Source organism: Callorhinchus milii, unplaced genomic scaffold (assembly GCF_018977255.1).
Source record: "Callorhinchus milii isolate IMCB2004 unplaced genomic scaffold, IMCB_Cmil_1.0 Scaffold13, whole genome shotgun sequence".
Lineage (NCBI taxonomy): Eukaryota > Metazoa > Chordata > Chondrichthyes > Chimaeriformes > Callorhinchidae > Callorhinchus > Callorhinchus milii.
The window spans coordinates 10,266,524-10,284,260 of record NW_024704754.1 but is presented as its reverse complement, the minus strand read 5'-3'; the positions used below and the strand labels follow the sequence as shown (position 1 = coordinate 10,284,260).

Below are 17,737 nucleotides of genomic sequence, written 5' to 3'. Positions count from 1 at the left end.
GAGTGAAGGAGAAATACAGTAGAGCAAGAAATGCATTTGCCCCTCAGCAGCGACAAAAACTTACATTTGTATAGCATATCATTTTCACTTTGGGAGGACGTCAAAGCAATCCGAGNAAAAATCAGACCAGAAGATGCATTTTGAAAACATTTTTTAAAAAATGTTAAGGATCAAATCTACAAAGTCATTTAGACCCAGGCAGTTGTTGTACTGTACTGTTTTATTGTGTGGGATTTTCCACTCTCCCCACAGAGCACCTCCCTTTATTATAATGAGCCATTACATCAGGAAATGCTGTAGTATTTATACACAATGAGAGGTGCACAGGTGGAACAAGCAGAAGAATTGAGTCAGAAAATGGGAAGCATTTCCAATATTCTCAAGTTGGCAACCCTGAAAGACAATCTATGTGGTAAGACTGATTGATAGCTGATATCCTATGTCTTCTGTTTAGAATCTAGCTTGCACAGGGAGATATTAATTTGATTCTAAAATAACCTCTTAGCAGGTAGATTTGGCAAAATTGAATGATTTAAGTTTTGTCTTTTGTCTCTTTTCAAGCACTGTAGGAACAACGTGTTCAAAAAGTAAAATATCATCTTTGCATTTGGTTTGCAGTATGCAGTATGAAGTATGCAGTAATGGGAAAGAGAACATGCTGGGAATTTTAGTTTTATTTGTGAATAAAACTAAATATTAAATTCCCTTCCCCTTTTTTGTTTTTGTTGGTTGAGCATGTAAAGACTCTTGGTGTAACATGAACAAGTTCCTTATTTGTCAATTGTGAACTAAAGCATTGCAGATCTCAAAGTATAAGAGCATTGTTTTGTGATATTTTTGGGTCTAGGGAAAGAGTGTCAGCACCAATTTTCTGCACTCCCCTCCTGATGGGCTTTTGACACCTTTTTTCGTGACTTGGGTATGGCTTAACAGGTACTGATCCACTGATGCCTCACCCAAACGGCTAATCATCAGCCTATTCCACCACATCCCAGTCACACCCAGTCTTGCCTTCGGTGGCATACTTGCACCTGAGATGGCCATCAGAGTTCTCTGCACAGGGATCAAGGGTAGTAATCTTGGGTGGTTTCCCCCCTCCCTAACCCAAGATACTGAAGCTGACTATAATACTCCCACTGAGATCAGCTAACTTGGCTCAGATCAGGATTTGAACTTGCAACCTTCTGGTCTGTGTTGTCCATTGCTGTCTGTCGCCATGCCTTTACCCACCTGGCCATCAGGGAAGCTTTTAAAACAAAGCATTTTTCAATAAGTAGAGAAATACATTACTCTCAGTAATTAATACAGAATGAAGAGAATTGGTTTCTGCTCTTTAATCATTAATGGTTGAACTACTCCAGTGATCTCAACATAAAGCTGTAACCAGCATACCAGACTCAAACAAGCTCTGAATAATTTAAACTCTCATTTAAAGCTTCTTTCAGCTAGAGAAGAATGACAAGAATGAGTTCATTCCAAAGATATGGAAGTTAAAACTCTTTAAAGAGGGAGTTCCACCCTTAGGGTGTTTCATTTAACAATCGTTTGCTGTTCAACAGGCTCTTGTTTGTTTCTGTTAGTCCTTTTGTTTTAAATGTATATGACTACTGTGTAATGTTGCAATAAAAGGCAGAACTCATCTGAGCTCACAATAATGTTGTATTTACTCACAAGGAATGAATTTCACAGAAGCGGCAGCAAGTGTGATTTTCTGCTTCCTGGAAAATCCCAAGCTCTGTAGAGACTCGAAAATATTTATAACAAAAAAGACATGAGATTTAGTTATGATTCTTTGGAAGAGTTTAAATTTTACAAGGCACCTAATGGTGACAGTGCATAATAATACTAATAATCCTTGCATTTGACATAATGCTTTATCACGTCATTGAGACATCTCAAAGCACTTCACAGAATATACTGTATTGTAAAGTGGATTGATATGTATTTTGTGGGAGAAAAGCGGCGGCAAATTGCGCACAGCAGTGTCCCACAAACAGGTGTGGATTGAGTGATTTTTTTATGAGAGATTGTTACCCCCAGAAAGCGATTTGCCAATTGACCAACAATCAGGTTCTTATTCACTGCTAGGTAAACAGACGTGTATGGTGTAAGGAAACTTGGATGAAGTTTTGCTCCACCTGGTAAGCTTCCTTGCTCAAACTAATACAAATTGTTAATACAAATTCAGACCTTTCGTCTGAATTTGTAAGGATATCTCAAGGAACTGGACAAGTTAAGCTCTGAGATACTACATGTGAAAGGTGCTATATAAGTGCAAGTAGTAGTTGTTGCATAGTCTAAGGTTTGCCTCTGAGCTAGGGATGGGGGTTGAGTGGGTGGATGGGTTGACGGGGCGAAAGATGGCTAAAGCACAAAGTGGAAGGTCTTAAGGTGGAACTTAAAAAAGGCAAGGCAAATAATATTAATAATAATCCTTGCATTTATTATAGCGCCTTATCACATCATTGAGATGACTCAAAGTGCTTCACAAAATATATTGTAAAGTAGATTGATTGTGTATTTTTGGGGCAAAATTGGATTCCAGGATGTTCTTATTAAAAGGTTGCTTATGCAACTTCCTAAAATGGTGAGGCTCTTGTAAAAAGCAATGCTGGCTGGAATATTTTGTACTGATGGGAAACAAACCCTATTTCATTCCTATCATTGAGTTTGTTCAAGATAAAAAGAGTTTATTGCTATCATTCTAATCCCTGACTGTTCAACGGCTTGGGACGTCCTCTCGACGTGAAAGGGGCTTCAAAAATGTAATTTTGTTGTTGTTGCCGCAGCTTAGCTTTGTCTGTGTTCTTTATTTTATTCCCACCGCTTTGCTGCGTGCGTGCCCTGTGACGCATGATGCCACAGCGCCACTGTCAGCCGCCATGGCCACCAGGTGTAACTGCAGTGTGTGCGTACATACATGGGTGCTCTGTGACCACGATACCACAGCGCCACTTTGCCTTTGAGGCCACCAGATGTAACTGCAGCAAAAAACACAAAGCTGAAATAACTTGTAAACAATAGGAGATTCCCGAAAACAAATATGCCCTTGTCACTCCCAGTTACAATACCTTTCCAATGAGGTATAAATCATGTCTCTGTGTCACTCGGTTATTGAGATCCGTCTTGAAGCGCAGACAGACATTGTCATTTTATTAGTATAGATTTATTAGTATAGATTAGTCCACAGACACATTCACATTTATGACCTGGTTGTCATTCTGATTTTATGGTTTACTATTATGCACCAATTGACTACCACTTATGTTTTACTGTAACAATCTGATCAAGTAATTTATCAGATATAGAAGCTTTGAGTCAGCCTGGTTCAGTTGGCAGCAGTCATGTAGCTAAATCACAAGTTTGTGGGTCGGGACTTTAAACTGGGGGAGTGCTGCATTGTCGGAGGTGCCATCCTTCGGATGAGACATTAAAACAACATCCTATCTGCCTGTTCAGGCAAATGTTAAAGGCACATAATTAGACATAAAGGCACACATAGGAAGAAAATTTGTGAAGGACGTTCCCTTGGAGAACAAAGTGGATTGAGTCTATAACAGAACAAATTGTGTGGAAGGAATGGAATTAATTATGACAACTTACATTTGATATAGTCTTTCAGGTTGGGAGGATGTCTTGAAGTACTTCATAGGAGATCCTATGAAGTGTAATGACTGTATTTTGTAGATGAATGTGGCAGCCATTTTGCGCACAGCCATGAAGTAAATAACCCATTTGGTTTGTTGCAATTTTGGCAGGACCCCAGGATGAATGGGATTTAATCATTCATTGCTTACGTTTGTATCAGGGCCACAGATGTAGATATCAACATAGATGCACCCATATGGGTGATGATAAATCTGAATCATTCATATAAAAATCCGCAGGATACTGTTATTCTTTGAGAGATTAAAAAACTCTCATTTCAACTGAAAAGGCATACATTGAAGAGGAATATTTCTATGTTTGTACGTGTCTTGGATTGATGGCATTGTAAAGTTCACTGGGATATATAATAAAGAACCCATTAGATTTCTGGTGAGGTACAGTAGTAGATCATGATGGAATGGACTTCCTGTGGGTTAATGGGACTTGCTTCCCGTCATCGTAAGGAGTCCCCATTTGAACAACCTGAATTCTTTATTATGGAATCGTCATTAAGATACAGCACAATTTAAACCCCACTGTAATTTAAAGCAATGTGACAGTGCTGATCAGCCTGTTCAGCCAAATGGTTGATGCATTGTTCTCCGAGGGAGGAAATGTGATATTCCCTGTGGAGTGTGTTTTTGGGGCTGACTGCACAGCAACACATGATAATGAGCAGCCTTCAAGAGAAAGGGACAAAATGGGAAGAAGATAAAATGTTGTTGTAAGAGTAAAATATTGATGGAGAAATTAGATTAGTACAGAGAACTTCATCTTCCCAGAAGCCACAGACGGTGTGTCAATACAGAACCTGTTTCAGTTAACATTTCCACCAATACAAAACCTGTTTCAACTGGAATAAAACTGGAAATTCCTGCAGTATCTAAAAATATTTGATCTATTCGAAAAGAGAAGGGAATTTCTCTAGGTCTCCTGGCTAAAAATTCCCCAAAATAAAATTGGTCATTCACTCCATGGCTGTTTGTGGGATATTGATTGCGCAATTTGGCTTCCAAGTCATGCATGAATTACACTTTACAGTATTTCCTGAGAAATTCTACATGTGAGGGCATCCTCCTGAATTGAAAAGTATTATACCAAATACAAGAATTATCATTATCAGATAATCGCAGTCTTTGATCAACATTTTACCTTCTTATCAACGTGATATTGGGCAAATAATTGAAAGAACTGTAGCATGGAGAAAACATTTTGTCACACACTGGGCTCTGAGGATGTGGAACATAGTGTCTCAGAGAGCTGTAGCTATTAAGAGGGAGAAAGATAGGAACTGGGTATTGAGGGCATTAAGGAGTATGGAGAAAAAATGAAGTGGGGTTAAAAGATAAAGAGGACTCACAAAAATGGTAAAGAAAGCTTGATATGGCAAGTGGCCTTTGAAAAATGTTCCTATTAATATCTTTGATTTTAACCTATTAATGTTGATTCCCAGGCAGGCCGAAACCTTGGGTAAGTTTTGTTTACTCCATACGCCTCTGTTTACCTAGCAGTAAGTAGGAACACAGTTGTTAGGCGATTGGCAGATCACTTTCTGGAAGTAATTATCCCTTTTAAAAGCTAAATTAATAATTTAGTCACTCAATCCATGACTGTTTGTGGGACATTGTTGTGCACAATTGGCTGCCACGTTTCAGCCACAAAATATACAGTCAATTTGATTTACAGTATATTCTGTGAAGCACTTTGATACTTTTCAATGACGTGATAAAGGGTTATATCAAATGCAACGATTATTATTATTATTATTATCTTCAGCTTTGTAATTTCCAAGCAGGCTGATACAGGTAATAAGTAAGCTTCTTGCAGTGCTGGGAGTTGAGGAATCGCTGTAAGACTTTAAATTAAAGTCCTGTCTATCGGTTCAGGTGCATGTTAAAGATCTCATGGCACTATTTTAAAAGAGAAGGGAGTTTATCCCAGTTTCCTGGCCAACAATCCCTCAAAATAAAATTGGTCATTTGTTTCATGACTATTTGTGAGATATTGCTGTGAGCTAATTGTTTGCCATGTGCACCATGACACAGTCACTACTCTTCACTATAAATCCTGTGAAGCATTTTGAGGCGTCACATCGATATGATATTGCATTAGTTGAATAAGGAGTGTTGAGTTTGGGATGAAATGTCTTGAAACTAGCAATGGGCTAGTTGGGTTGGAAGGAGTGATTCTTGTTGGCCAGCAAAAAGACTTGAACTAAATATCATTGTGACTCATCCCTGACATATCCTGCAAGGCTCACACTTAGAACAAGTATTGGCTACACCAGCAACTGCAATACTAATTCGAACAGCTTGCAAATTGAAACCGAGACAAGGAGCAGCCTGTGAGATTAATGCAAGGTGTGAGCAGCCAGTGGCAGTTTGAAGTTTGGAATCACTCAGACACAATGTTTAAAATAGTCTCTAACGACTTGTTGTGGTTTGTTATTCTCAGTATTTGTGCTCAGTGATATCCCCCAGTCAGATGTTGTGAGTCAACAATAATTTCAGATCCGTGTCAAACAGCAACATTCATTTTTTCTTTCAAAAATCTGTGCTAGTGCAGAGATGACAGACATCTGTGATGAGCAATGTTAGCAATGACCCCACCCCTACTGTACCACCACCATTTTCATCCACCCCTAGCAAGGTTGCTGCCACCATAAACCACTCCTAGGATAAGTACCACCCCAAAGGGAAGCTCAGTTCCAATACACACACACACACGCGCACACATACCAAACTGGCAATTTTGGTGGTAGGTAGCACTCTTTCCTTTGGTTCAGGAGGTTGTAGATTCAAACTCTACATTGGAACCTGGTGTCATAGACCACACTGGCACTGGGAGAGTGCTGCAATGTCAGAGGTGTCATTTTTCATGTGAGTTATGAAAAGGAGGTCCTAAAAGCATGCTTTTTTATAGCACAATAAAGTCTCAGAAACAGGACAGAGTGATTGACCAATTTATCTGGAGGATTGTTGACACCAACAAAACTCCCTTTTCTTATCAATGTCATGAGATCTTAAATTCCATCTGAATAGGCAGACAGGGCTGTGGTTTAACGTTTCATCTGAAGGACAGCATCACAAACTTGTGTGGAGTATAAACACCATGGACTGGTTAGGCCATGTTTCAATCTTTGTATTCTTTGTAATAGCAGAATATACTCATGTGTTGATTACACAATGCCAGCTACTTGCTATCTGAGATTTGTGTATCTTGAGAGGGAATCACAGCTGCTTTGCTGGGCTCTGTTAGTGGATTTCTGCTGAAATAAAAGAAGCCAACTGCAGTTAATTAATAACTTCCAGTATGATTAAAATCAGATCATGTGAGCAATAAAGCCAGCATTTCAGTTTTGATTTTACTACAACTTCCATTTATAATAGCATCTGTCACGTAGGATAACATCTCAGAGCACTTTACAAAGATGGAATAGGATCCTGTTCTGGGGGAAAGGGAGAGGCAACCATAGATTAAAGAGATAGGCATTAAAGGAGTAATTAAAGATTAATAGAGAGGAGGTGAGACAGAGGGATAAAGGGTGGGAGTTCCAGAGGTTAAGGTCATAGACTCTGAAGGGACACCATGGAGCAAATGTGCAGAAAGTCTGAGTTAGCCAAGCAGAAGGGAGTGAGCAATAGAGTGGAGTAGGAGAACAACAAAATTACATTTCTATAGTGCCTTTCACGTCGGGAGGATGTTCCAAGGCGCTGGATAGTCAGTGTTTTGGACCTGAGCTGGGGGTCGAGATTGTAGTGGGTGGAGAGCAGGGAGGGAAGGAGGGTGACTGAAGGCATGGTCGAAGAGGAGGGTCTTGAGATGGGTATTCAAAAAGGCAAAGGAGGGGGCGAGGCAGAGGGACTGTAGGATGGAGTTCCAGAGGGTAGGAGCAGAGTGGCTGAAGGCCTGCCCGCCAATGGTGGGGCAGGCGAAGCAGGGAGTGAAGCAGGCAGGAGCCCGCTGAGTGGAGGGAGCGGATAGATTGGTAGAGTGTTAGGAGATCACAGAGATAGGGAGGAGCAAGGCCATGGAGGACTTTGAAGGTGAGGACCAGGATCTTGAACTGTATACTCTGAGTGATGGGAAGCCAGTGGAGTCGGGCGACGATTAGGGTGACAAGATCACAGAGCCTTGTGCAGGAGAGGACAGGGGCTGCAGAGTTCTGGATGATCTGCAGTCTATGGAGGGAGAAGTTGGGGAGGCCGACAAGCAGGGAGTTTGCATAGTCAAGAAGATCAGAGAGGTAGGGAGGAGCCAGGGAGTGAAGGTGAGGGTGAGGACCTTGAAATCAATCATATTCTGTTTCTACACACAAGCTCTTCAGAGACAGGAATCTCAATATTGGAAGGGAGAGATGACCATATTGTTGAAGAGATAGTATTTTAAAGGAGGTAGGTTTTTACTCAGCACTACTCAACAGTGTTGTATTCATTCACTAACCTTTTACCTTTTGTTTTTGCTTTACCACAGCAGCATTCCAGCAGCCCAGAGACCACCAATCCGACTGTGGAAAGAAGCAACAATGTACCCCTCATTGTCAATTGTTTTTCAACCCATTCACTAAGGGTTCAGCGATACAGCTGGATTCATCCAATTGTTCCGCACTCAGAAAATTCAGCTTCTGCAATGGCATCATCTTCACCAACCGGCCAGTCGCCATGCAGGAGGAAGTCAGATTTAGGATCACAAAAACCAATGACTTGTTGTTTGGAGGTTTGCGACTGGGCTGCACCATCTTTGACCCCTCACTCATAGACCCCAAGGCACTTCCAAAGTTTGTGTGCCCCAATCTGGCAGAAAAACCTGGATTTTGGGGCTTTGGGATACACCAGGAGGATGTGAAAGAGGGGACCATCATCTCATTGTGGGTGAACAAGAAAGGACAGTTATGGTACAGAGTGAACAAAAAAAAGGGATTTGTCCTGACAGAAGGGTTGCCAAGCAAGTGGCCCCTGTGGGTTATGTTGGACGTGTACGGATCAACATGCGAAGTCCAGCTACTGGGTAAAAACTTAACAGGCATTTGACTGGATTTTAATTTGTAGTACTTCTGAATGGGAATCCATAATAAGAAATTTGTATATAGTACAAAAAACAATAATAATAATAATCCTTGCCCTTGATATAGCGCCTTATCATGTCTTTGAGATGCCTCAAAGCACTTCACAGAATATACTGTAAAGTGAATTGACTATATTTTGTGTGGGCGAAACGCGGCAGCCAATTGTACACAGCAGTGTCCCACAAACATTCGTGGATTGAAGTGACCAATTTATTATTATATTTTTAAGGAATTATTACCCCCTGAAAAACGAACCACTGATTAGCAACCGGGTTCCTACTTACTGCTGGGTAAACAGAGGCGTGTGGAGTAAGGAAATTTGCCCAACATTTCGCCCTGCCAGGATTTGAACCTAGGTCTCATGTTTGAATACAGCTCCCAACATATTTGAATACAGCTCCCTCAGTCTCTGAGGTCTGAAATCCCATCTAGATTTAGCCTGTGTGATTATTTCATGTTCAGAATTTATGATCACCCAGAATTTTGGAAAATTCTACAATGTTTTTGTAGATCTTTTTTTAAAAAAAGAACCAGCTTCCAAATTAAGACTAAATGTAAGAATTTTAAGAGTAGTGAAATTTTGGGGACCCGATTTAACTAACTGGTGACCAATTATACAGGAAACTATGTTCAGAATTTGGACATTTAATAATCCTAAATGATACGCATCTATCAAATGTTTTCAGATGCATTTCATGAAATCTAAAGAGGGTATTGGGATAGAGAATAACTAACATATCACAGCATATGCATCAACTCTGGTTAAAGAGATTTAAAAGTGAAACAACAAAGTAGAAATCTGATCATTTCACTATTTAATCAAATATTTTTCTCTTGTTCTGTGACTGAATCGCTGAAACTGTGGAATACTCTTGCTCACTGCCTTGCCTCATCCTTCCCCATTTTCAGGTCGTGCCTGAAGACCTTCCTCTTTGACTGTGCCTACCGTCACCTCCTGCCTCCCCCAGTTCAGTGGCATGCTCCGCCACTGTCAAAAGCTCTGGACACGACCCTGCTTGAGGGGCTATATAAATACAAATTGTTGTTCATAGAATCATAGAATTATTATCACAGAAGGAGGCCTTCAGCCCATCGTGTCTGTGCCGGTTTTTTGAAAAGATCTTTCCAATTCAACCCCACTCCCCCACTCTTTCCCCATAGCCCTGCAAACTTGTCCTTCACAAATAATTATCTACTTTTCTCTTAAAAGTTGTTATTGAATCGGCTTCCACCACCCATTTAGGCAATGCATTCCAGATGCGAACAACTCACTGTGTGAAAAAATTCTCCTCATCTCCCCTCTGTTTCTTTTAATAACCATTTTAAACATGCCCTCGGGTTACCGACCCACCTGTTAGTGGAAATAGTTTCTCCTTGTTCACCCCCGTCATAATTTTTAAAACTTCTATTAAGTCTCCTCTTAACATCTCTGCTCCAAGGAGAATAATCATAGCTTCTCTCGCCTCTCCTCATAACTGAAACCCCTCATTCCTGGTACCATCCTGGTACATCTCCTTTGCATCCTCTCCAATGCCTTGACATCCTTCCTAAAGTGTGGAGCTCAGAACTGAACACAGACTCTAGCTGAGGCCTAACCAGTGTTTTATAAAGGTTCAACGTCACTTCCTGACTTTTGGTATTCTATGCCCCTATTTATAAAGGCTAGTATCCCTTATGTTTTTTTTTAACAGCTTTATCTACCTTCTGCCACCTTCAAAGATTTACTTATATAAACCCCCAAGTCTCTCTGTTCCTTCACACCTTTAGGATTCTACCATCAACTTATCTTGCCTCTCCTCATGAAAGCATGTATGGGAGTTTTGGCGGCTGTGGTCTCACAGCTCAGGCTGCTGAAACTCTCATTCATATTTTCATTACATCGAGGCCTGACTATGCAAACTCATTGCTTGTCGGCTTTCCCAACTCCTCCCTCCATAGGCTGCAGATCATCCAGAACTCTGCAGCCGTACCCTCTTCAGCACCAGGCTACGTGACCCTATCACTCCCATCCTCGCCCGACGCCATTGGCTTCCCATCACACAGAGGATACAGTTCAAGATCCTGGTCCTCACTTTCAAAGATCTCCATGATCTTGCTACCCCCTACCTCTGCATTTCCTAACCCCCTCTGCTCAGTGAGTTCTGGCCTGCTTCATGTCCCCCACCTCACTTGCCCCACTATTGGTGGGCGGGCCTTCTGCCACTCTGCCCCCACTCTCTGGAACTCCATCCCACAGTTCCTGCACCTCGCCACCTCCTTGCCTCCTTCAAGACCCATTTCAAGACACTCCTCTTCGACCATGCTTTCGATCTCCCTGCTTTCCCCCTTGCCCTCCACCCTCCCCGACCCCAACCCCCAGCTTGGGTTCAAAACTCTGCCTGTCCAGCCCTTGGGACGTCCTCCCAACGTGAAAGGCGCTATACAAATGTAATTTTGATATTGTTGTTCCTCCGCAAATGCCTTATTTTGCATTTCTCCACATTAAACTTCATCTGCCAGCTATCTACCCATTTTACCAGTCTGTCTTTGTCCTGTTGCAGTCTGCTACTATCCTCCTCCTGTTTACTTCTTTTTCTAGCTTAGTATCATCTGCAAACTTGGAGATTGTACTCCCTATACCCAAGTCCAGGTCATTTATGTAGATCAAAGACAGCAGTGATCCTAATACCGACCCCTGGGGTACACCACTGCACACTCCAGTCAGAAAAACAACCGTTCACCACCAGTCTCTGCTTTCTGTCTCCCAGCCAGTTCTGTATCCATGCTGCCATCCTGCTGCCAGTTCTGTATCCATCCCTTTAATACCGTGGGCTTCTATTTTGCTTACAAGTCTCTTATGTGGGACTTTATCAAACTCCTTTTGAAAATCCATATAAACTACATCAACTGCACTATCTTCATCCACCCTCTCCGTTACTTGCTGAGACATCTTTACTTTTTTGTCTTTCCCCCCCAGTTAAGGATATGTCTCAGAATCCTCCTCTGCGATCTCCATCCCTCATGGTGAAAGAAGACAGTGACAATATGCCAGGTGCTCACACGTCAGCCACTTTGTTGCCACAATTCAAAGGTAGGAGAATTGGTAAACACCTGCTCTAGTCATTATGGTATCAAATCAATTCCTGAATAAGCGACTGAGCGGAACCTTGTGCAACATTGCTACACCACATGTGCAGGTGGGATGCATGGAATTCTTAGTTTAGTTTGGGTACTCTTAAGCATGGTGATGGGTTTCCACATGTGTTCGACTGATCAAAAAAAACATTAGGACATTGAGGCCTGAAATTCCACCAAGTTACAAATTTGAAGACAAAATAATCTTACACCATAAGAATAGTAGAATGTCAGGCTCACAATTTCAAATCTTTCAAGAAACAGATTCAAATTGTAAGAATTTTCCACAATTCGACCAATTTAATATTTAAAATAAATGGAATTTCAGGCCTCAGAAGGCTACAATTTCACAGGCTCTTAGCCTTAGTTCTTCACATGCACAATTTTGGAAACGTCTTAAATTCAGTCTTAATACAGCAAGCAAGTTTTCCACATTGCTTAAAATATCCAATGACACACTGTTTGCTATCGGATATTCCTTTAAATCGCAACTTGTACCATACAGTAGTCAGGGAGGATGGAGATCACTTGAGTTGCTCTGCTTTGTTGATAGTGCCATATTTTAGATGTGGCATTGAAGCCTTGTACCAGAGGATTGATGACCCTGACACTGGGAAAAAATTCTCTTTTTCTAATAGCGCCATAGGATCTTTATTCTTCAGCAAAAAATAGCAGAGGGTTTAACATGTCTTCCGAAGAACAGTACATCCAACAATACAGCGCTTCCCTAGAGCTTCAACCCACATTATGAGATCACAGTCTGACATAATGCTTGAATCTATGACCTTCTGACCCAGAGGAGAGAATGCTAACAACTTAACCAGGCACAAAATGTACTTAAAGCAACTTAGCAGGGTAGTACTCAGCCCTGCGCATTGCCTGTATATTCATTCACTAACCTTTTACCTTTTGTTTTTGCTTTACCACAGCAGCATTTCAGCAGCCCAGAGACCACCGATCTGACTGTGGAGAGAAGCAACAATGTACCCCTCATTGTCAATTGTTTTTCAACCCATCCACTAAGGGTTCAGCGATACAGCTGGATTCATCCAATTGTTCCGCACGCAGAAAGTTCAGCTTCTGCAATGGCATCATCTTCACGAACCGGCCAGTCGGCATGCAGGAGGAAGTCAGATTTAGGATTACAAAAAACAATGTCTTGCTATGTGGAGGTTTGCGACTGGGCTGCACCATCTTTGACCCCTCACTCATAGACCCCAAGGCACTTCCAAAGTTTGTGTGCCCCAATCTGGCAGAAAAACCTGGATTTTGGGGCTTTGGGATACACCAGGAGGATGTGAAAGAGGGGACCATCATCTCATTGTGGGTGAACAAGAAAGGACAGTTTTGGTACAGAGTGAATAAAAAGGAGCAATATCTGCTGACAAAAGGGTTGCCAAACAAGTGGCCCCTGTGGTTTATGTTGGACTTGTACGGATCAACATGCGAAGTCCAGCTACTGGGTAAAAACTTAACAGTTGATCAAAATTTAACCCTCGCCTCCTCTATGTCATCCTTCTACTCCAAGACAATCTTGGAGGCCAAGGACAACCCCAGGCTCCTCTTTTCATCACCAACCGGCTACTCTTCTCCAGCACCAACCGGCTCCTCCGCTCACCCTCTCACGCCTCGCACATCCTCTCCTCCAATGCCGACTGCGAGGAGATGCTGGACTTTCTCAAAACCAAAATCAAGGGGATCCGCTCAGCCGCCTCTGCCCTTCCAAATACTACCCCTCCCCATGTCCCCCTCACTCACTGGCCCCTAACCATCCCTCCCTCCACATCTTTGAACCTGTCTCCCCCTCCTCTCTCACCACCACTATAACCCACATGAAACTGACCACCTGCTCCCTCGACCCCATCCCTCGCCGTCTCCTTACCTCCCAACTCGTGGAGTCCTGTAGCTCAGTGGTTAGAGCACTCGCTTTGCAAGCGAGAGACCTGAGTGCAATTCCAGACAGGGCGAAACCTTGGGCAAGTTTCCTTACTCCACACGCCTAATAATAATAATCCCTCCAAAAACCCAAAACAATAATAAATTGGTCATTTTCAATCTACGACTGTTTGTGGGACATTGCTGTGCACAATTGGCTGCCGCGTTCGCCCACAAATATACAGTCAATTCACTTTACAGTGTGTTCTGTGAAGCGCTTTGGGACGTCCTCCCGACGTGAAAAGCGCTATATCAAATGCAAGGATTATTATTATTATAACTCTACCTCCTTGCCCCCCAACTCACAGACATCATAAACCTCTCCCTATCCACTGGCATCGTTCCCACCCCTTTAAAAACAACCGTCATTACTCCTATCCTTAAAAAACCCTCCCTGGACCCATCCCTGCTCTCAAATTACTGCCCCATCTCCAACCTTCCTTTCCTTTCCAAGGTCCTGGAACGAGTCGTTGCTTCCCAGCTTGGCTCCTTCCTCTCCCACCATTCCCTTCCAAAACCCTCCCAATTGATTATCCGTGCCGCCCATAGCACAGAAACAGCTTTGGTCAAAGTGACAAATGACATTTTGTCCATGTGCATCAAGGGTTCCCTCTGCCTCCTCGTCCTCCTTGACATCTCTGCTGCCTTTGATACCATTACCGTGGACCACTCTGTCCTCCTCCACCGCCTCTCCTCTCACTTCAACCTTCATTATTCTGTCCTTGAATGGTTCAGATCATACCTCTCACACCATCTCCACTTTATCTCCACAAATGGCTTCTCCTCTAGCCCCCGCACTGTCTTGTGTGGTGTTCCTCACAGCTCTGTCCTTGTTTCCCTCCTCTTCAATATCTTGTGACATCATCTGCAGACATGGGGTGAACTTCCACATGTATGCGGATGACACCCAACTCTCTACTTCCAACCTCGACTCCAGAACTACTGCTCTCCTGACAGAATGTCAGGTACTAAAAAAGGTTGATAAGTCACCCAGTCTGGACAGGATGCATCCTAGGTTATAGAGGGAAGTAAAGATGGAAATACCAGAGGCTCTGGCCACAATCTTTCAGTCCTCCTTGGATTCCGGGGTAGTGCCAGAGGACTGGAGGATTGCAAATGTTACTCTCCTGTATAAAAAGGGGCACAAGGATAAACCCGGGAACTACAGGCCAGTCAGCCTAACATCAGTAGTGAGGAAACTTCTAGAGACTATAATCCGGGACAAAATAAATTTTCACTTAGAAAAATATGGGTTAATAAAGGACAGTCAACATACATTTGTTAAAGGCAAGTTGTGTCAAACAAACCTGATAGAGTTTTTTGATGAAGTAACGGAGAGGGTGGATGAAGGTAGAGCAGTTGATGTAGTTTATATGGATTTTCAAAAGGCTTTTGATAAAGTACCACATAAGAGACTTGTAAGCAAAATAGAAACCCACAGTACTAAAGGGACAGGGCAGCATGGACACAGAACTGGCTGGGAGACAGAAAGCAGAGAGTGGTGGTGAACGGTTGTTTTTCTGACCGGGGGCAAGTGTGCAGTGGTGTCCCCCAGGGGTCGGTATTGGGACCACTGCTGTTTTTGATCTATATAAATGACCTGGACTTGGGTATAGGGAGAACAACTTCCAAGTTTGCAGATGATACTAAGCTAGGAAAAGTAGTAAACAGTGAGGAGTACAGTAGCAGACTGCAAATGGACATGGAGGGACTGGTAAAATGGGCCGACACGTGGCAGATGAAGTTTAATGTGGAGAAATGCAAAGTGATGAACTTTGGGAGGAAGAATGAGGAGAGACAATATAAGCTGATGGTACAATCATAAAGGGGTGAAGGAACAGAGAGACCTGGGGGTTCATATAAGCAAATCTTTAGAAGGTGGCAGGACAGGTAGTTAAAGCTGTTTAAAAAAAAGCATACGGGCGGTATACTAGGCTTTATAAATAGGGGCATAGAATACAAAAGTCAGGATGTGATGATGAACCTTTATAAAACACTGGTTAGGCCTCAGTTAGAGACTGTGTTCAGTTCTGGGTACCACACTTTAGGAAGGATGTCAAGGCATTGAAGAGGGTGCAAAGGAGATTTACCAGGATGGTACCAGGAATGAGGAACTTCAGTTATGAGGAGAGCCTAGAGAAGTGAGGATTATTCTCCTTGGAGCAGAGATGGTTAAGAGGAGATTTAATACAAGTTTCAAAAATTATGATGGGGTTTGATAGGGTGAACAAGGAGAAACTATTTCCACTGGCGTGTGGGCCGGTAACCCGAAGACACTGATTTAAAATAGTAGAAACAGAGGGGAGGTGAGGAAAAAAATTTTTACACAGCGACTTGTTCGGATCTGGAATGCATTGCCTGAAAAGGTGGTGGAAGCCAATGTGATAACAACTTTTAAGAGAGTAGTTAATTATTTGGGGAGGACAAGTTTGCAGAGCTGTGGGGAGAGAGCGGGGCAGTGGGATTAATTTGGATAGCTCTTTTCAAAGAGCCGGCACACACTCGATGGGGCCGAAAAGCCTCCTTCTGTGCTGTATAATTCTGATTCTATGAATTCTTCAATTCAGCTTGAGGTTTTTTTTTGGTTACCTGGATGTCTGACACACATGGTAACCTGTCGCCAAACTTAAGAATGTCCAAATCAGCCTGAGAGTTCTGTGTACATATGCTACCTATGCGTAGAATTTACCCATTGGTAATTAAAGAATTCAATAATTCTGCACCGTCTTAAATTTGCAGACAAATGGTGCTACAGACCTAAGAGTAGGTGCAATTTCAGGCCTCAGAAGAACAATTTTTTAAAAATGATCTTTTCTTTAAAGCCATTATCACATTCCTGGATAGGGCAAAACATTGCGCAAGTTTCCTTACTCCACACGCCTCTGTTTGCCTAACAGTAAGTAGGAACCAGGATGTTAGTCGATTTGTAAATCACGTTTCCGGTGTAATAATCGCTTCAAGAATTTTTTAAAAAAAATATGGTCACTCAATCATCGACTGTTTGTGGGACACTGCTGTGCGCAATTGGCTTCCGCATTTTGCCCACAAATATACAGAGAATTCACTTTACAGTATATTCTGTGAAGGGCTTTGAGACGTCTTGAAGACTTGAGAAGGCGCTATATCAAATAAATAATAATAAATAATACTTGCATTTGATATAGTGCCTTACCATGTCTTCAAAATGTCCCAAAGTGCTTCACATGATACAAGGAATGCAAGGATTATTATTATTTAAGTTTGTGCAAGATTTTGAAAGCCAGATTTCCACACTGCTTCAAATGATTTGCTATTGGATGTTCTTTAAATGGCAATTTGTACCAATGTTGTAACCACCTTGACCCTTTTTTTCAGAGAACGAGTCCAGTTCCTTTGCTGATACAATGCCATCGGGCACCCGAGCCCAGTGCTTTGGGACACCAGATGCAGAATGTATTATATGCTTCACTCGTCAAGTGGATACTTTCTTTTACGGATGTGGACACCTCTGTACATGCTACATTTGTGCTCAGGAGTGCCTCAGCAGGAATATGAACTGCCCAATGTGCAGGAAGCCGATTAAGGAGATTATCAAGACATTTTGCAGCTCTCTGGATCAGCAGTAATATATCTAGGTAGGATGTGTGACCATTGCAAGTGAGAACTAAGGATGTATTGCTACATAGATGTGAGATTAAAGCCTGGTACATCTGCATGTTGTAGACTCAGGATTGTTGACCAAGACACTGGACACTGCTTTTTTTCTAACAGTGCCATAGGATCTTTGTTCTCCCTCAAAAGACAATAGACTGTTCAAGGGATGCACTACATTGTTGATGATGCCACCTTTCTAATGTGACATTGAATCAAGGTACCTGCTGTCTGCCTGTTCAGGTGGATGTTACAGTTCTCAGAATAGTCTAAATAATCATTGCATATCATTCGTAAAGAGGTGATTTCTCCCAATGGCATGCCCATGAATTCTCTACAACAACA

The 17,737-nt window shown here is 42.2% G+C and overlaps 1 protein-coding gene across 1 annotated transcript; it reads left to right on the top strand.

Annotated features, from left to right (window-relative positions):
* The first annotated feature begins 223 nt into the window (after window positions 1-223).
* Window positions 224-17,367, top strand: LOC103177261 (E3 ubiquitin-protein ligase NEURL1-like). Its single transcript, XM_007891342.2, has 5 exons — window positions 224-412; window positions 8,122-8,655; window positions 11,670-11,783; window positions 12,757-13,290; window positions 17,117-17,367. Exons 1-5 carry the CDS (start codon window positions 313-315, stop codon window positions 17,365-17,367), a joined length of 1,533 nt encoding a protein of 510 aa, XP_007889533.1. The 5' UTR covers window positions 224-312.
* The last annotated feature ends 370 nt before the right edge of the window (window positions 17,368-17,737 follow it).

What these genes read in the sequence shown, in the direction of transcription:
- LOC103177261 (XM_007891342.2), top strand. Translation starts at nt 313, where the DNA reads ATGAGAGGTGCACAGGTGGAACAAGCAGAAGAATTGAGTCAGAAAATG. An exon ending in CCTGAAAGACAATCTATGTG is followed by an intron (nt 413 to 8,121) that starts GTAAGACTGATT and finishes GCTTTACCACAG; the next exon opens with CAGCATTCCAGCAGCCCAGA. An exon ending in TTTGTTGCCACAATTCAAAG is followed by an intron (nt 11,784 to 12,756) that starts GTAGGAGAATTG and finishes GCTTTACCACAG; the next exon opens with CAGCATTTCAGCAGCCCAGA.